This window comes from Salmo salar, chromosome ssa01 (assembly GCF_905237065.1).
Source record: "Salmo salar chromosome ssa01, Ssal_v3.1, whole genome shotgun sequence".
NCBI lineage: Eukaryota > Metazoa > Chordata > Actinopteri > Salmoniformes > Salmonidae > Salmo > Salmo salar.
Window position 1 is genome coordinate 65551236 of NC_059442.1, and position 21100 is coordinate 65572335.

A 21100-nucleotide genomic window follows, 5' to 3' on the forward strand; every position below is an offset into this window, starting at 1 on the left:
TGTCCACATCTCTTCCTCTCTTGTTCTCTCCTTCCAGACGACATACTAATACTCTCTCAACTCCTCTCTCTCCCCCAACGTTTCCTCTCCCTCTTTTTCTTCCTTCCCCCTCTGTCTCTTCTCTTCTCCTTTCACAAACAGGGTGTCAGATATCTAAAAGTAACGAGGGAAGGAAACATCCAATTAAAAACACAATGCATTATTATTTCAGAGCCTTCCCCACGGCATCTGGGAAGCCGTTCAGATGATATAACAGCTCACCAGCCCCTCTGCCAGCTCAGAGGACATGATAAGGGGGTTTTTACTGTTAATGCATGAGCTCACCAGCTGTGGCAACTATGGACTTTCCCCAGCAGCTTGCGCTTTCCCTCTCTCTCACCCTCCCTAGCTCTCATCCTCCCTCTTTCCCCCTCTCTCACCCTCCCTAGCTCTCATCCTCCCTCTTTCCCTCTCTCTTGCTCTCTCTCTCTCTCTCTCACTCAAACACGCACACTCCCAAATGCACAGGGATTGCAGCAGCAGCGTGAGATGGAGATCTCCGTTGCGTGTACTGTACGAGTGCCTATTGCCGGTGAGTGCAGGAGCGGCAGCAGACGAGTGTCAGTGATGCTTGAATGAGGTGAAAGAGAGAGAGTCAGATAGAGAGAGAGAAGTAGGGAGGACTTCATTGTGGACCTTATGGGGTTGGAGGCAGTTTTTTTTCTATCCTGAACCTTTGCCGATGTGCCACAACTATCCAGCTGTCACTGCAGTGGCTGTCTCTTTGGTACCCTATCCTCTCTCTGGACGGAGCTCTCTATGCTACTACATGAATGGATATGCACCAGCTCAGTGGGAGATCTCTGCTTTCTCATCCTTTGCTCCACTGATTTGTTTCTCAAGGTAAGTGTTTAACACTTAAGTCTGTATAGTAATAACGATAGGAAGTTAATGTAGAAACATAGGAGAATCTGCACTTAGTGTCAGTTTATCAGCTTTGATTTGTCAAGATACAGCAGGTGCCTGAGTGGTTTGAATGTCTTTAATTGTATTTGCTCTGATTTACTGTAGTGGTGTATGTTTGGTTGCTTTATTGTCTAGACGCTGATATGTGGAGGATTCAATGGGGGCATTCTAGCCAAGCAGTAAAAGGCTCACGATTTATCTGGAGAACGCAATGATGTTGTCTTTATGTTATCTGTTTCACTTTTGGCTGATACTATCTGATTTCCTGTTTAGAAAGTGTAATGAACAGATTACTGAACAAGGAAATGTTCAGATGAATATTCAGTTAGAATTTACATATTGATTTAGTCTTGTAGCATTGATCAATTGCACTTAAGGGTTGACCATTATTGCTCTTTTCAATGGGTTAACACGTGATCATTGGCATTATAGAATTTTTAGGGATATCAATGATAGTGCTCAAGTGCTTGTGACAGTGAGATGTAATTGGAGTTCAGTGTTGAACACATACCATAGCTACAGTAGTGCTGCTGAAAGTACAGTATCATGAGCGATGGATGTGTTCCTCAAGGCTTCATGTGACGAGGAGACGAGGATCCCACCTGGGACTCGCAACTTATCATGAGTAATGACGTGTGATCTTGATGCTCCCGGCAGAGCACTGCATCACATAGAGGGCAGATCAGATTTTCTCTCTCTCCTCTCTCTGTCTATTAAATACTGTTTCATAGTCATCCCACCCTTCTCTCTCTATAGCCCCGTTTATACCTGGTGCTAACATGCGTCCTTTGTCCTGATCTTGTCCACATTCTGATTGTGCCCAAATTTTTGGGCAGGTGTAGATGATTAAAAGACGCATTGTGATCTGATTGTGATGAGATCTTCCTGACCACCTCCGGAGGTAATCAGGGATCCAATATATCCAGATATTGATCAAGTGTAAACAAAGCTGGATGGTCAAGCCATTTAAATCATTATGCAAGCCTCTAAATTAATTGGCAGGTAGCACCACTGATGTATTGCATCAATAATTGTCAATAATTCATATTTTTTTCAAAATAATTACAGGGATGCAACAGGAAATCTGGCCACAATGCAGACATAGTGGATGGATAAGAGACACATTTTAATACCATGTGTTGATGTGACACTGATTGGATCATATTGATTAGATCACGAAATCCACATTAGCACAAGGTGCAAACGAAGCTTCTGAAACCAGTTCAGAGAGTTTGTTCTCCCCCTGCCTCATTTCAAACCCATCTCTGTCTCTACAGAAACCTCTATCTTAGAAACCAGCTTATGGTGTGCCCAAACCATCTTCTATCCTAGGCCCCCACCTCTGTCCACATCAGTCTAATCAAATATTGTATTCTCCCTCGCCTCTGTTTATGAGAAACCAACCACTTAGTTCCTTCATCCTTTTCTGTTGTTGGAACAATTCAAATTATCTTACTCTTTCTTTGAAACATCAGCAGCCATACCCTCGTCAGTGAGTGAGTAAAAAGGGTGGCTCACAGTAACCTGTAAATATGGTACAATTGGGCAAGGAACAGCTACTGTAAGGCATGGGAACATAAACCAATCTGCCATCTCACTCTCCCCTGCTTCCGGGAAACACCCCTCAGTTCCTCACAGCTCTCCCTTGTAACCATGTCAATGCGTCAGGTATAATGCACTTCTCCTTGTCATGGCGATGCTAAACTTACTCTTCGGAAGATCCATTTCATAGCACTGGCTTTCAGTGAGCAGATGAGGAAATTGAGGCCTTTTTAAAAGCTTCCCTACTCCTCTGTAAAAGAAAGTGCTTGTGCAGTGATGAATCTTTTAAGCCAATGCCATAAAGCACACTGTCTCAGGTGTATCCTGCAGCCCAGCAAGTTACTAAGAATTCACCAGACAGACAGAACCGAGATATGAGGATGTGCATTACTGGGGGATACCTAGCCAATAACTTGGGGGGAGTGTCAAAAAATATATAGTAAGTACCACACATATACTACAGTGTGTAGTATAGTATTCTACAGTATACAAAAAAAGAATATAGCAAGTACTAAACATGATCGAGGGATACTGCAGTGTGGAGTATAGTATTCTACAGTATACTACAATTTGCTACAGAATTCTATAGTAAGTACTATAATATTCTATAGTAAACTGTAGTATTTCTTCATGTGGGGAAGGCCAGTATGATAATGATGAGAAAACCAATTCTTACAGATGTCCCCACATCACTCACATTATTCTCAAATCACATATTGTGCAATGGATGGCGAATTGCTTCTGATTAGGTAAACTTGCATGATCAAACAGTAGATACAAAGTACCCAACAAAGAGTTATGGCCCCTCCTCTTTTGGCATCCTAGATGGGCTTAAAAAAGGGTGCCAATATGCTATGCAACACACACATCTGGCGTGTGTCCTCAGATATTCCCAATTATAAACTGGGTGGTTCGAGCCCTGAATGCTGATTGGCTGAAAGCCGTGGTACTGTATATCAGACCGTATACCAAGGGTGGACAACATTTTTATTTTTACTGCTCTAATTACATTGGTAACCAGTTTATAATAACAATAAGGTACCTCGGGGGTTTGTGGTATATGGCCAATATACCTCAACTAAGTGCTATATCCAGGCACTCTGCGATGCGTCATGCGTAAGAACAGCCCTTAGCTGTGGTATATTGGCCTTATACCACACCATCTCAGGCCTTTTTTCTTAATTATCTCTCTCTGTATAATGGGTTTTTCCAAGATGGTGTCATGGGGGAATTGGTGTGTTGGGGCAGTCAAGGCTCCTCAGAGGAGCAAGGGGAGGACCATCCTCCTCAGTGAATCAAATAAATAAATAGTGAAACATTAAAAAAGTTCTATTTTTTTGATAATATTGAGAAACACCCTAAGTTTACAAGTAGCTTTTCCTTTTACCATTTAATTACCTGTGCCATATCATATTCTGCGATTAGGTTCTTCAATAGATAATGCTAATGATCTTTAATCCACAAATAGAGTTGTGAAGTACTGTATGTTATATAAATGAACTTTGTTGTGAAAATAACACTTTCATGGTGCTGTGAGCAGTGCTCTGACTGTGCCATACACACTCAGTAAAAAGGGTATGGTTAGAGTACAGTATTGTTCCCTGGGGTACAAAAAGATCGAAATACACATAACGTACCGTCAGAGGTACACATAATGATCTCACATGGTACTGTTTGGTTCCTTTAAGGGTACATGTGTGACAGTGGAGGCTCCTCAGAGCGGGAAGGGGAGGACCATCCTCCTCAGTGAATTTCATAAAAATAGAAATAGCGAAACATTAGAAAAGTTATTCCTTTTGAGATACAACTGTACTAAATATATTCATGTTACCAAAACATTGATTTTAAACACACTGTTTTTCAATGAAGGTCTACAGTAGCCTCAACAGCACTCTGTAGGGTAGCACCATGGTGTAGCCGTAGGACAGCTAGCTTCCGTCCTCCTGTGGGTACATTGATTTCAATACAAAAACCTAGGAGCCTCAGGATCACCCCCTTCCATAGACTTACACAGTAATTATGACAACTTCTGGAGGATGTCCTCCAACCTATCAGAGCTCTTGCAGCATGAACTAACATGTTGTCCACCTAATCAAAGTATCAGAGAATGAATATAGGACTGAAAGCATAAGCTACAGCTAGCTAGCACTGCAGTGCATAAAATGTGGTGAGTAGTTGACTCAAAGAGAGAGAAAGACAATAGATTTCTTAAAAAATGAAAGAGAAGCGAGAGAGAGAGAGAGAGAGAGGGCGTTAAAGAGAGAGCTATCTATAAGTCTATATTTTTACTTTAACTTTCACTTACTTAGCTGGTGAATGCAGCTAGCTTGTTTAGCGTACTCAAACACCCGGCTTAAACAGAGAGGGATACTATGTTAGCTAGCTGGCTATGGCTATCCAACACTGGCACTCTTCCAAGTCAAAGTACATTTTTGGTTGAATTAATTTATTGCCACCGGGGCCCGCCGGTGTAACTGCTAAGCTGCTTTGTCACAACGATGTAGGCTGTGTGTAGTGGTTAATGGTTATGATACAAAGGTTTGGCTTGGAAAGGTTTTTTCGCCTGGCCACAGACAACTGATGTGTTGTGCACTGAAGACCACAAGCAAAGGGAAAAGGTGAGAGAAGGAGAGCATGCAGATGTAAGAAGGATTTATACAACGAGCAAAGGGATCATACTGTTTGTATGTGGCTGCTATGAAAGTGAACTGTTTTGCGTGTATTCATTCTGCCAATTCTATTGAAAAACGTTTCTTATAAGGAAGCAAGCGGAATATAACGGGGATAAACTTACCTGAATTTGTCCAATAAAAACTCTTCTTTGCAACTGTTGGACTAATGATTACACTATAGATCAGCTACATGTAGGCAAGAGTGTGCAAGATGGTATTGAATCTGTCACTGTCACTTTGACCTAAAAAAAAAAACATCTCAACCTGTGCACCTACGCTGTAAACTTTCAATCATGGGCTAGGTTGTAGCAACGATGGGTATAGGGAAACTGTGAGTATAATGTACTAGACTAAACCTATCAATGTTACATTGAGCTGGGTGAATGGAATATGAATGACAGCCATCCAATATGCTTAAACAGCACCAACCGCCACTGTGTTGGGGAATTAGTATATGGTGTCACAACATAAATATTATGGATTGTTATGATATGATGCACTGAGAGAACATGCCTTGGCAGCAGATAGACAGCAAACTGCAAGTGAAATATGGTTTTCCATTCACTGATGATATGCATCACGTGTGCTGTGTCAAGGTCAATGCCATTGATAGTGCTCCTATCAATGCCTCTGTAATACCATTACTATACCATTTATGAGAGTGGATAGGCTGCATTTTAATTCTACAAACACGCCTTATCAGGAGAGCATGTCAATCACTACACCTCAAGAGAACCTCTCTAGAAGCATGTTCACATGCTGGAGCTGGAGGCAGAGCTGAATATCATAAGTCAGCAATGTTATAGATTTGCTAGCAGGGATAGTAATACACACATATATATATATATATATATAACCAGCCAGCTCAGTCCTATGTCCAAAGAACTGACAGAAAACACTAGATAATTATGGCGATGACCACGCAATCATAGCATCTGATGTGGAGTTTTCTATCTAACATTTTTGTATGAAGAACTGAAGGGCAAATATAACAGACAGCATGGTCTGCCAGAGTTCATAAGGAGATTTAAGAGGATTACTTTTGCAATTTTACATTCAATGCATTATTCATAATCTCCTGGATGGTTGGGGCCAAACCAGGGAAGGACCTCTGGTCATTAGCAACGATAGGTAGCCCTGGGAAGTAGGGAGTGTGTAGGAAGAGGAAAAGTAACTGGTTATTCAGAGGAGCTGTGGCAGTGACACATACTCAGTTGTCTTTAATATTATCATATGACACTCCAGGTTTGCTCAAGAGCCTTGAGGGAATAAGGATTTTTTAAATATACAGTATATATTCTCTATGTGTGAATTAGCATTTAGCTTCTTTACATGCTTTGGCTTGTGTCTAAATATAAAGTAAGGACGACTTGAGAGGACTTTGAATGAATGTAGATACAATTTCAATGGTTTGAGAATAAAATATCTAAAAAGGCTTCCCTTTCATCTGTAGTCTGAGATACAAAAAAGGTCATAATGTCTAGGCCACAAGGTGAAACAGCTGGCACGATTCCCAATGCATTCAGTTGGCCCTTTTATCAGCCCTTGTCCAATGCTATCTTAATATTGTGTGAGTGAGAGGACCTCTCTGACTGAATACTAACAGACTCTCTTTAAAACGTTGGTAATGGGGCTTCCTTTCTTCCTTCTTTTATTCAGGTGACATTAGGGGTAGTGTGGTAGAATCAGTGCTCATATATTGCCCACATGGACAGAAGGAAATGCTAAGGCTAATACAGGCTCTTGGATAACTCCGAAATATTAATGACTTACATATGATTTTTCTACATAACTTCATAACCTCATTACAGTCTGTTTCATTATGAGCATATTGTGCGGGGTAGTGCTTTGGACTTTGGACTTATAAGGAGTTTGAGATGAAAAAACAGTATGTCACCAAGCATATTGATGGATTGACTACGTCTCAAAATGATTGAACGTGATTGCTTTCAGAGAAGTGACTGCCATGAAGGGCCTGCATTTGTGTAGTAACAAATGATGCATTTAGGTTTATTTATCACATAGTGTCTCATCGTATAAAGATGATGAACTAGCTCAGCTCTGATATTTCCTTTTAATGCAATTTCATTCCCTAAAACTGCTTTCCATGTTAGTCCGTTGGTAATCAAATCTATTACAAATCTCGTCCATTATTCCAATGATACAAAGTCAAACATTATTCAATGCAATACAGCCCCTTAAATACGACAGCTCTGAATGTGGAATATCTATAGAAATCTTTATTTGACATAAGAAAAATAACATAAAATAAGTCTGTGTCTGTGTGTGTCTCATCTGTGACATAAATTGTGATCTCATATAAATACATCTCTGGGCCCGGTTGCATAAAACATTTTAAGTTATCTTTTCCCTTAAAGTTTCATTAACTTTAAGTCAGTTGCACAAAACATTTTAAGGTGAATTCCCCCCTTAAATTAAGTGGCAAAGTTAAGGATCCCCATGATGTACCTTAACTGCTTCATTCAGTATCGATTTCAATGTAAACATCATTTGTGGAGTTGAATGTCGCTTTCATCTGCCCTGGTTACAAAAGGAAAACATTAACCAGCTAGCTACTTACCTAAACAATGGAAGGTGCACAAACCATGGCTACAAAGCTAGCTGGCTAGTTAGCTATCTACTCTGTAAGCTAGCTTGATGTGCTAGAAAGAAATAGAAACAAGTTGAGAAAAAAGTAAGTACAATAAACTTGGTCTATTATCTTCTGAAGCAATTTAATTATCCTGTCTTGATTGTTGAAGTTCTGTTTTGCTATCTCACAAAATACATGTAATCTCTTTGAGGAAACATTTAGTCAGTGAATCAGGCTGTCTCCATGGTAACCAGATACTCTTTCAGCCGTACATGCCTTCAAACTACAGTAAAACCCCTTAAGTATGCTCTTACCTAAGGGAATATTTAGGGGATCTATTTAACACCCTTAAACAATTATCTTAGATAAGGGACAATTATTCCTTAAGGTGAACCCTTAAGGAAAACACTTAAGATAGTTTATGCAACCGGGCCCGGACAGTCTAGATGTTAGTTGCTCAGTAACAGAACAAAAAAAAAAAAAAACGATATGTTGCCTAAAGTAAATGTACTGTGATTAAACCCCAACATAATATGACATACACTGTATATTTCTCTCCCTTCTCCCAGAAACCATGGTGAGCAAGGAGAGCAGCAGGGTCGTGCTCTCCAACTCAGAGTCAGATTCAGAGACAGGCCCGTCACATAGCTTGGAGGCACAATACGGTCCTGATGGCAAACAGCAGGTGAAGAAGAGGAACAAAGCCTTACAAGTCCGCTTCAAGGACATCTGTGACGCCCAGAACGAGCAGCGGGCAGGGGGGCGAGGAGCAAGGTCCATTTCCTGTAAAGTGGCATACAGGAAGTACATGGCGATGCCTGCGCGGCGCTCCATCCCCAATGTGACTAAGAGCACGGGTGTCCAGACGTCACCAGACCTTACGAAACACTACCAGACTTTCCCCTTTGAGCGAAAGAAAGGACACACGATCAAACACACGGCCTTGGTGGAGGACTACAAGGGTCAAAACAATGGGTTTTTGAGTGATTTGAAAGGTCAGGAGGAGGCCGTGAGTTTAGAGGAGTGCTCGTCATCTCAGTGTGCAGGGAAGCATGTGCGGCAGACGCAGGCACTGCTCCACCACAGGGACGACAGCAGTGGCACAGAGGATCTGTTATCTGGTGCCAACTGCGTAGACGGGCGTGCGTGCCCGGACCCGTCTCTCCTCACAAAGGACACAGAGTGCTTTGCAAATGACCCAACTCCCATGGGAGAGCCGGAGAACCAGGCTTCTGGCGTGAGGACCAAACACAAAGTATTATCCAAAGTGGACACGACGGGTGCCAACCCTTCCGCCAAACGCCAGTTGGCAAACTGCGAGGAACCCTTACAGGACACAAGATCAAAGGTCACAAGTCCTGTTGCCTGGAACTCCCTGACGCAAGTGGAGAGTCTAGGCCTAGGGAGTCCGTCGGTGCACCACAAACGCAAGAATGCCATGCAGCCCAATAGACAACAGTCTCAGACACTGCCCCACCCCCACAGTGCTGGCTGCTCTGTGGTCAAGGTAAAGGCACATCAGTACCAATCAGGGACTTTACCAGCCCCAAGGAAAACACAGCCAGGCCTGGAGGACCAGGCTTGCCCCCCAGGACGGCAGGGTGCCTGTCAGCAGATAGTGCCCTTACCTGGGAATGGGGATATTAAGGGAAAGCTCCAGGCCATGGAAAACCTCATCAGCTCCAGTCAGGAGACCATCAAAGTTTTACTCGGGGTCATCCAAGAGCTGGAGAAGGGCGAGGCTCAAAGAGAAGGGTGAGTTGAACCATCCAACATGCATCAAATGTGTCTAAATTCCTCAAGGTGGGAGTTTGACTCTAGTTCTTACTTCACAGGAGGGTGGTTTGGAAATTAAATATATAGATTTTTAAAGATTTTTTTTGCGGAATTGCCTTCTTGAACATATGAACTTTCATGTGCCTTGATTACAAACTAGTATGTTATCTGTAAATATAGATAAAAATGTTAAATTACAAGCCTAGTTTAGCCAAGGAGAAAGCACTGAGCTATATAGGGAGAAAGACAGGATCCGTCCTGGTTAGTCATGATTGGCTGAGATAATGGAGGGGCTGAAGATGCCAAGAGATCCTGATTGAGTCCTGATTGGTCTGTCATGTCACAGGCGTCTGTCAATAACAGAAGGGGGGTTACATGGTCAGTTTATAGATAATCTTGGCTATCACAGATTTTTGGAAAGATATACAGATGAAGTCGGAAGTTTACATACACCTTAGCCAACTACATTTAAACTCCGTTTTTCACAATTCCTGACATTTAATCCTAGTAAAAATTCCCTGTCTTAGGTCAGTTGGGAACCCCACTTTATTTTTAAGATTGTGAAATGTCAGAATAATAGTAATCAAATCAAATCAAATCAAATTTATTTTTATATAGCCCTTCGTACATCAGCTGATATTCTCAAAGTGCTGTACAGAAACCCAGCCTAAAACCCCAAACAGCAAGCAAAGCATGTGAAAGAAGCACGGTGGCTAGGAAAAACTCCCTAGGAAAAACTCCCTAGAAAGAGAATGATTAGTAGTAGAGAGAATGATTTATTTCGGCTTTTATTTCTTTCATCACATTCCCAGTGGGTCAGAGTTTTACATACGCTCAATTAGTACTTGGTAGCATTGCCTTTAAATTGTTTAACTTGGGTAAAACGTTTTGGGTAGCCTTACACTTGCTTCCAACAATAAGTTGGGTGAATTTTGGCCCATTCCTCCTGACAGAGCTGGTGTAACTGAGTCAGGTTTGTAGGCCTCCTTGCTCGCACAAGCTTTTTCAGTTCTGCCCACAAATTTTCTATAGGATTGAAGTCAGGGCTTTGTAATGGCCACTCCAATACCTTGACTTTGTTGTCCTTAAGCCATTTTGCAAAACTTTGGAAGTATGATGGGGTCATTGTCCATTTGGAAGACCCATTTGCGACCAAGCTTTAACTTCCTGACTGATGTCTTGAGATGTTGCTTCAATATATCCACGTAATTTTTCTACCTCATGATGCCATCTACTTTGTGAAGTGCTCCAGTCCCTCCTGCAGCAAAGCACCGACACAACATGATGCTTCCACCCCCGTCCTTCACGGTTGGGATGGTGTTCTTCGACTTGCAAGCCTCCCCCTTTTCCCTCCAAACATAACGATTGTCATTATTGCCAAACAGTTCTATTTTTGTTTCATCAGACAAGAGGACATTTCTCCAAAAAGTACGATCTTTGTCCCCATGTGCAGTTGCAAACCGTAGTCTGGCATTTTTATGGTGGTTTTGGAGCAGTGGCTTTTTCCTTGCTGAGCGGCCTTTCAGGTTATGTTGATATAGGACTCGTTTTGCTGTGCATATAGATACGTTTGTACCTCTTTCCTCCAACATCTTCACAAGGTCCTTTGTTGTTGTTCTGGGATTGATTTGCACTTTTCGCACCAAAGTACGTTCATCTCTAGGAGACAGAATGTGTCTCCATCCTGAGCGGTATGACGGCTGCGTGGTCCCATGGTGTTTATACTTGGGTACTATTGTTTGTACAGATGAACGTGGTACCTTCAGGCATTTGGAAATTTCTCTCAAGGATGAGGTCTTGGCTGATTTCTTTTGATTTTCCCATGATGTCAAGCAAAGAGGCACTGAGTTTGAAGGTAGGCCTTGAAATACATCCACTGGTACACCTCCAATTGACTAAAATGGTGTCACTTAACCTATCAGAAACTTCTAAAGTCATGACATAATTTTCTGGAATTTTCTGTTTTAAAGGCACAGTCAACTTAGTGTCTGTAAACTTCTGGCCCACTGGAATTGTGATACAGTGAATTATAAGTGAAATAATCTGTCTGTAAACAATTGTTGGAAAAATTACTTCTGTCATACACAAAGTAGATGTCCTAAACGACTTGCCAAAACTCTAGTTTGTTAACATGAAAATTGTGGAGTGGTTGAAAAACGAGTTTTAATGACTCCAACCTAAGTGTATGTAAACTTCTGACTTCAACTGTAGCTATGGAAAAAGTGTTGCTACATCTCTCAACAACATTGCTGCCCTGAATTTAGCTGGTGCTATAGACAAAGCTCAGTTGTGAGATATTACTTTCTGGAGTACAATTCCATGCTGACTCGTGTCTTTACATGTCAATTCTTGAAGAGATGGGTGGCGCTAAGAGGGTGTGAACGATTCTGAATGGCCGCAGTGAACATACTGTACTAGCAATATGCTGGCTACTGTTGATAGTCTGCTAAAAGAAAGAAACAAAAAAGACACCTCGTCTTGGCATTCGTCTTGGCTAGCCTACTGTAGCCACGTTGATATTTGTTTTGTCTTAAAGGGTCAGCGAGCTACGTTCAAATAAAAATCAGCTGTACGTTCAAATAAAAATGAATTAATTAATAGAATGAATTAATACAATGCAATTCTAAAGAATAGAGTAATGGGCTCCAATGCATTTCAAAACATCACTATGACAAGCATTTCTCCACACCCGCAATAACATCTGCTAAATATGTGTATGTAACCAATACAATTTGATTTGATGTCCCAACCAGTAGAAATTCTGTCTGGGCCAGTAGATTTTTGGCCAACTGAGAAAAAAAGTCAACGTTGGACCCTGGTTTTATAAACTGTAAAGAACAGTTTGTCAAAAAAAATTACAATAATCCTAGGATCCTGTAACCAGTCACATATGGAATTTACATAACTGACATACTCAAGTGAGCACATACATTGTGTGTGTGTGGTTCAGCCATCACTGAGATTTGATGTTCTTGGTAGTCCTGCAGCCCTTCAAACTGCTGTGGTCTAACAGTATGTGTAAGGTAAATTGAGCTTGTGAATACATACATCAAGGCTATCTGTGTCATCTCATTCCAATAGCAAGGAAGTAAGTGGTCTCTGATTGTATTGTAGATATCATTAAGTATATTTGCTCAGTTGTACAGAGGTACTAACAAGTGCATAAAGTTTATGTGCCAACTCCAAAAGGCCAAACCTCTTCAGCATTAGACTGAATGCAGATGGCTGTCTGCTCTGCTCCATCACTAAAATCCAGAGTGGCACAAAGCAAATTGCATTAAGCCTTCGCCATAGCCACCAGAGAACACGGTACTCCTGATGTCGCTCCTTGAAGCCTAGTTTAAAAGGACCAATTATCAACGCATCATAAAGCACTGGCTTTCATCTCCTCTGAAGTTTGGGCTCATATGGCCCTTTAGTATGTTTCACCCATATTATTAGAGCCTGCTAGTCACCACAAGGCCCCAGCATCTCAGCTCCCTCCCCACCTTCTCGCTCCCTGCCAAGCCATTCTAAAGCTGTCTGTCTTCAAAGTGATGGTCACAGATTTCTGGTGGAACAGAATAGTGTCTGAAAGCCAGTCTTATTCTCACCGGGATAAAGGCATTACGGTATGTGGATGGATTTCTCAGGTGAAAGCTCTGCTTTTAGAGCACACAGTGATGTGGAAGTCAGCGCTATAGGGACGATGAGGATATCTTATTTGCACAGTGAGGACGAGCAAATAACACCGGAGTGAGCCTGTGCCAGCAAACAGTGGCACAGCTTAGAGATGACTTATAGAGTCAGAGCTTAGAGAATGACTTTCCGACACAGTGTCCTCACATGAAGTCATCTGGCCTAACACAACATTGGTACATTGCTAGATTAACTGAAAATACAGTTCAGTAAATACAATTGTAGTTTAGATTTACAGTAGACGAGGTCGTGCTAGAAATGTGATGACCTTGATTATGATGGTAACACTCAAATATCTCAACAAAAAACCTCCCTTCTTTTTGTGTGACTCAAAGAGTTATTGTGTATTCAGGCCCTCAACTCCACATTCAAGAGCAACCTCTAAGGTGACACGGACAGATGAACTTGGTGACCTTGCATTCCCATCAGCAATTTCGATCCATCCAAGACAGATAAGGTCATCCTTATGACATGGTGAGCAGCAGAGTTCAACCCCTCTAGTTCTCATCCATCATCCCCCAGTGACAATAAGCAATTACATGTCCTGGTGGACCCAGTTGCCCCTTCTGCTTTCCAGTTGACCACTCCCTACCAGTGGAGGCTGGTGGGAGGTGCTATAGGAGGACAGGCTCATTGTAATGGTTGGAATGGAATAAATGGAACGGTATCTAACACATCAAACATATGGAAACCACGTTTGACTCCTTTCCTTTCATTCCATTCAAGCCATTACAATGAGCCTGTCCTCCTATAGCTCCTCCCACCAGCCTCCACTGCTCCCTACACATCCTCTGAACAAAATGAATAAGAAATCCCAACACTGCCACCAACGTATGTGACATGATGGACGGGACTGTTGACGCTAGGAGAGTACTGGAGAGATGTATATAGATGCCATCAAATCTCCATGCATGTTCAGTTCACACTTATGTCTGCTTACTGTAAGTATGCCTCTGAGATGCCTCAGGAGCAGAATGTACATACAATTGTGCCGAAGATGGAGGAAGCATAGCAGTCTAAGTAATGACAAGACAATACAGGGCGGAGACTGGGCTTTAGGGCTCTTTGGAATGCCATAAAGAACACAGACAGCATTTGTCATGTTGATTGTCTTTTTCCTCCCTAAATCTCATTATTTTCTGAACACATTCAGTTGGATGGAGCACAGAGAGATCACATATATTGATTTTTATTTAGTATTCATAAACATGGTTAATAATGCATTTGTTCTGTTAGAAAGTCTGGCAAAAAACAATATTATGAAAACCACTTGTATACTGTGTCGTAAGGATAGAGATGAGCATATTACATCTAGTGAGCATGTCTATCACCTGACCAAACCAATCTCACAAAGGACTAGCATTATTAACACAAATCCATGTCAGTTTGAAAAGTAGATAAATGAAAATGAAATAAATGCATCATCCATTCTTTCACCTCTCCCCAGGCTTTCCTACCGAACGGGACAGGACACAGCCAACTGTGACACGTGTCGAAACAGTGCCTGCATCATTTATAGGTGAGTACTTGTTTACAGCTTGTTTACAGCTTGAAAGGTCACTTACACCTGCAATGGCACGACATGGCATGAGAGATGCTTATATGTATGTGTGAGGTGAGGTGAAATACTGTAATGTGGCAAACCAAGTGCTAAGAGTCAATTGAGTAGAATGTGTTTTCCGGTAATGAGTAGAATAGAAAACTTTACAGAACTCAGAGGATATCATTGTTCTCACTGCATGGTATTAATGGTATTACATGAAGTATTAATGGGCATAGCTCGATTGTGAAACAATAATGACAATTGATAGAATACTACTGTCAGAGTGAGATCAATTTATTGAGCACCATCCATGTGAATCTGAGGTGGAAATAGATACTAGGAAATGGTGTGACTGAGATCAATGATAAGTTTACTGAAGGAGAAGAGAACACTCCTATCTGGGTCAGATCAATAGACATCATCAACTCTTATTTCAGAATCTGGTGAGCATTTAAATAGAGGAATGTAGTGAATGTAGAAAGGAATTAACACATACGCTGAATTAGAAGCAGCAAATTGAGTTTAATTTCTAGATACAGGTTGTGCAGATATAACATTGTCATTGTTGAAGGTAATAAAAGAAAGAAAGAAAACTATAGATGTTCTGACTTCTCCACTCGTCTGAGAGATATAAATGATCCTCAGGCAGGTTGCAAATACGTTCACACTGTGACTCCATTTTTCCCAAGAGTCTAATTCCTTCACTGTAACTTTGCCTTCAGAGACAAGAATAAAAACATCCATCTCAGAGATCGACTCCAATTGAAACAATATACAATATTACAGAATATACTGAAGCATCCCATCTGAATCATGGTACTGAGCCTCCAAAGTTTGTCACCATCAAGATGTTAGTTGTTTTTGTACCCTAGTGTGCCAGCAAGCACCTTCCATTCAGCAAGCTGCTTCTCACAGGGGAAAACATCAGATAGCGGGGTTTGTGATGTCACTGAGTCGCAAATAAACACCATAACAGGGACTGCTATAGCAGAGATCTAAATTAAAAAAGTGAACCAATTTCAACAAATATTTTCATGTCCATTTTTTGCACTCATTATCATCATCTTAGTAAACAACTCATGCTTAAGTACATCCACTTTATCCAATGACAAAACAGCATGCATTTGTTTTACTTTGGCGAAGAGAACTTCTAAATAATTTGACCAGGTATAGACTCTAGTCTAGTCCCCAATTACTGGAGTTGATATTAGATGTTACATAAGGTTTCTAATGCTAACAGAGTGACCTGAACACTGACTGGTTATCATCTAGTTGTCCTCTCAACAGGAAGCTTCTTACCGGGACTAATGACTGGAACATGACCCAGGTTATCACTCAACCAACTAGAATGTATATCAATAGTAATGGTTCTGTGACACCCACTTACAGTTGAAGTCGGAAGTTTACATACACTTAGGTTGGAGTCATTAAAACTCGTTTTTCAACCACTCCGCAAGTTTCATGTTAACAAGCTATGGTTTTGGCAAGTCGGTTAGGACATCTACTTTGTGCATGACACAAGTCATTTTTCCAACAATTGTTTACAGACAGATTATTTCACTTATAATTCACTGTATCACAATAACAGTGGGTCAGAAGTTTACATACACTAAGTTGACTGTGCCTTTAAACAGCTTGGAAAATTCCTGAACATGATGTCATGGCTTTAGAAGCTTCTGATAGGCGGCTAATTGACGTCATTTGAGTCAACTGGAGGTGCACCTGTGGATGTATTTCAAGGCCTACCTTCAAACTCAGTGTCTCTTTGCTTGACATCATGGGAAAATCAAAAGAAATCAGCCAAGACCTCAGAAAAAAGATTGTAGACCTCCATAAGTCTGGTTCATCCTTGGGAGCAATTTCCAAACGGCTGAAGGTACCACGTTAATCTGTACAAACAATAGTACCCAAGTATAAACACCATGGGACCACGCAGCCGTCATACCGCTCAGGAAGGAGACGCATTCTGTCTCCTAGAGATGAACGTACTTTGGTGCAAAAAGTGCAAAACAATCCCAGAACAACAGCAAAGGACCTTGTGAGGACGCTAGAGGAAACAGGTACAAAAGTATCTATATCCACAGTAAAACGAGTCCTATATCGACATAACCTGAAAGGCCGCTCAGCAAGGAAGAAGTCACTGCTCCAAAACTGCCATAAAAAGCCAGACTACGGTTTGCAACTGCACATTGGGACAAAGATCGTACTTTTTGGAGAAATGTCCTCTTGTCTGATGAAACAAAAATAGAACTGTTTGGCCATAATGACCATCGTTATGTTTGGATGAAAAAGGGGGAGGCTTGCAAGCCGAAGAACACCATCCCAACCGTGAAATACGGGGTGGCAGCATCATCTTGTGGGGGTGCTTTGCTGCAGGAGGGACTGGTGCACTTCACAAAATAGATGGCATCATGAGGTAGAAAAATTACGTGGATATATTGAAGCAACATCTCAAGACATCAGTCAGGAAGTTAAAGCTTGGTCGCAAATGGGTCTTCCAAATGGACAATGACCCCAAGCATACTTCCAAAGTTGTGTCAAAATGGCAGAGGACAACAAAGTTAAGGTATTGGAGTGGCCATCACAAAGCCCTGACCTCAGTCCTATAGAAAATTTGTGGGCAGAACTGAAAAGGTGTGTGCGAGCAAGGAGGCCTACAAACCTGACTCAGTTACACCAGCTCTGTCGGGAGGAATGGGTCAAAATTCACCCAACTTATTGTTGGAAGCTTGTGGAAGGCTCCCCGAAATGTTTGACCCAAGTTAAACAATTTAAAGGCAATGCTACCAAGTACTAATTGAGTGTATGTCAACTTTTGACCCACTAGGAATGTGATGAAAGAAATAAAAGCTGAATTAAATCATTCTCTCTACTATTATTGTGACATTTCACATTCTTAAAATAAAGTGATGATCCTAACTGACTTAAGACAGGGACTTTTTACTAGGATTAAATGTCAGGAATTGTGAAAAACTGAGTTTAAATGTATTTGGCTAAGGTGTATGTAAACTTACGACTTCAACTGTATATTGATCATATATTTACTAATGCTGCAGAGTTTTGTTCCAAAGCAATATCAGTTCCCATTGGCTGTAATGACCATAGCATTGTGGCAATAACAAGGAAAGCCAAAGTAAAAAGGGCAGGGCTAAGGTTATTTGTAAGAGATCATACATTATTGTTTTATCAGGAATCGTTTGTTGAAGATATTTATGCCTTTCTGATTTGTATAAATAAGGAGGAGAATCTAGATGCAGCACTTGGAGTATTTGTAAAAATGTTCTTGCCAATTGATGACAAACATGTACCTGTTAAGAAACTAACTGTGAAAACTGTTAGAACCCCCTGGATCAATGATGGATTCAAAAATGGTATTGCTCAAATAAATTATGCAAAAAATGGTGCTCAACATGTCAGGCTGCTCAGCTGATTGGTTGACATACTGTCAATTGAGAAATGTTATGACTAAACGTAATAAAAAATTAAGAAATTATATTCCAATAACAAGATAAATGGCATAAAAAAACTATGGAAAAGACACTAGAGCAGCTTAAGTTATAATTTGGGCAGAAAACCAAATTCATCTCCATTATACATTTAAGTTGATGGGTCGTTAATAATAACAAACCTTTTGATATAGCAAATCATTTCAATTACTATTTCAATGGTAAAGTCGATAAACTGAGAAATGAAATGACAACATTTGACAGTGAACCATCATATTTGTATATTGAAGCTCTAATATTTAAAAACTTCTTCGGGATCGGTGTCCCTTCCACGGGATGGTTGAGCTAACGTAGAATGGTAGCAGACTGTATTGCCACCACTATTTACCATGTCTTTAAACAAAAGGAGTGTGTGTGTCCACAGGCTTGGAAGGAAGCTAAAGTAATTCCACTGCCTAAAAATAATAAAGCCCCCTTTACTGGGCTCTAACAGCCTAGCAGTCAGTTTGCTGCATGTTCTCCGTAAACTGATGGAGAACAAATACAATTCTGTTTTTCAAAGAACAAGTTAACTACTGACTTTCAGCATGTATATAGTGAAGCACACGCAACTTGTACTGCACTGACTCAAGTGACTCTCAAATTAACAAGATGATAGTTGGATCTGTATTATTAGATTTCAGTGCAGCCTTTCAGTGCAGCCTTAGATGTTATTGACCATAATTTGTTACTGAATAAACAAACTTGTTATGGCTTTACATCACCTGTTATCACATGGTTGGAAAGTTACTTATCCATTAGAACTCAGAGAGTATTCTTCAATGGAAGCTTCTCTAGCATCAGATATGTACAGTACAGTATCCCTCAGGGCAGTTGCCTTGGGTTGTTACACTTCTCTATTTTTTTTTTTACAAATGATTTGCCACTTGTCTTACAAGAAACTATAATGACAATGTATGCTAATGACTGCACACTCTACACAGCTTCATTAAATTGTACCCACAAAACACCAGTCTCAACGGCAACAGTGAAGAGGTGACTCCAGGATGCAGGCCTTCTAGGCGGAGTTGCAAAGAAAAAGCCATATCTCAGACTGGCCAATAAAAATAAAAGATTAAGATGGGCAAATTAACACAGACGCTGGACAAAAGAACTCTGCCTAGTCGCCTCTTCACTGTTGATGTTGAGACTAGTGTTTTGCGGGTACTATTTAATGAAGCTGTCAGTTGAGGACTTGTGAGGCGTCTATTTCTCAAACTAGACACTCTAATGTACTTGTCCTCTTGCTCAGTTGTGCACCGGGGCCTCCCACTTCTCTTTCTATTCTGGTTAGTGCCAGTTTGTGCTATTCTGTAAAGGGAGTAGTACACAGCGTTGTACGAGATCTTCAGTTTCTTGGTAATTTCTCGCATGGAATAGCCTTCATTTCTCAGAACAAGAATAGACTGACGAGTTTCAGAAGAAAGTTCTTTGTTTCTGACCATTTTGAGCCTGTAATCGAATCCACAAATGCTGATGCTTCAGATACTCACCTAGTCTTTTGCTTTTCTTTCAAAAACTAGGACATTTCTAAGTGACCCCAAACTTTTGAATGGTAGTGAATACTAAATAATATATGTGTGAAATTTGTTTTGAATTAGAATGGACCATTATCATGCACCTGTATCGAAACATTGGCATCAACGCACTTAAAAAGCGAATGGAGGATGCTTTTCCCGTGGTTCATTTTCATGCCAGCCAGGTAGGCTATACTCCTGTTGTAAATATAAGCAATTTGCTTAATATTAGGAAAGTTGAGAAGTAAGTATTGTATGTCTATAGAAAGCTGATGGGATCCTTCTCTGTTTAGTAGACGCCATCACTCTGTTTTCGCGCACAATTGCCTATAGAAATGTTGCTCAACATGAGGTCATTGGCTCTCATGAAGTGTTAGCACTCAATTGTCCCTCTAATCACTCTGACAGCAATACAAATGTAATCAAAAATCTAATCAGAGTACCAGGCATTTAGCAAGTTTGGTAGGCTACTAATGACCAGCATCAGCATCAGACCTTGGAGAAGCCTAATTACTGTGACTAAACGGTCATCTGGAATTTGTAGGCCTTCATGACTCGTGACAGCCGGTGTGGGGTCCCGAGCGCTCTGGAGCAGATTTTCATCAAGGATCTCTCTGTACTTTGCTCCGTTCATCTTTCCCTCGATCCCGACTTGTCTCCCAGTGTCTGCCACTAAAAAACATCCCCACAGCATGATTCTACCACCACCATGCTTCACCGTAGGGATGGTGCCACGGTTCCTCCAGACGTGATACTTGGAATTCAGGCCAAATAGTTTAATCTTGGTTTCATCAGACCAGAGAATCTTGAGTCCTTTAGATGCCTTTTGGACAACTCCAAGCGGGCTGTCATGTGCCTTTCACTGAGGTGAGGCTTACGTCTGGCCACTCTACTGAAAAGGTGTGATTGGTGGAGTGCTGCAGAGAGGGTTGACCTTCTGGAAGGTTCTCCCATCTCCACAGAGGAACTGGAGCTCTTTCAGAGTGATCATTGGGTTCATGGTCACCTCCCTAATCAAGGCCCTTCTCCCTCGATTGCACAGTTTGGCCGGGCGGCCAGCTTTATGAAGAATCTTGGCGGTTCCAAACTTCTTCCATTTAAGAATGATGGAGGCCACTGTCTTCTTGGGGACCTTCAATGCTGCAGAATTGTTTTGGTACCCTTCCTTAGATCTATGCCTCGACACAATCCTGTTTCGGAGCTCTACGGACAATTCCTTCGACCTCATGGCTTGGTTTTTGCTCTGACATGCACTGTCAACTGTGGGACCTTATATAGACAGGTGTGTGCCTTTCCAAATCATGTCCAATTAATTGAATTTACCACATGTGGACTCCAATCAAGTTGTA

The 21100-nt window shown here is 41.2% G+C and overlaps 1 protein-coding gene across 1 annotated transcript in view; it reads left to right on the forward strand.

The window, feature by feature from the left end:
* Positions 1-500: 500 nt before the first annotated feature.
* The window catches only part of LOC106607400 (inhibitory synaptic factor 2A-like), a 30307-nt gene continuing 9707 nt past the window's right edge, over positions 501-21100 (forward strand). Inside the window, exons 1-3 of the mRNA XM_014204329.2 lie at positions 501-882; positions 8322-9507; positions 14654-14725. Coding sequence (XP_014059804.2) covers positions 8327-9507; positions 14654-14725 — 1253 coding nt within the window. The 5' untranslated portion in view covers positions 501-882; positions 8322-8326. The remainder of the gene's footprint in view (positions 883-8321; positions 9508-14653; positions 14726-21100) is intronic.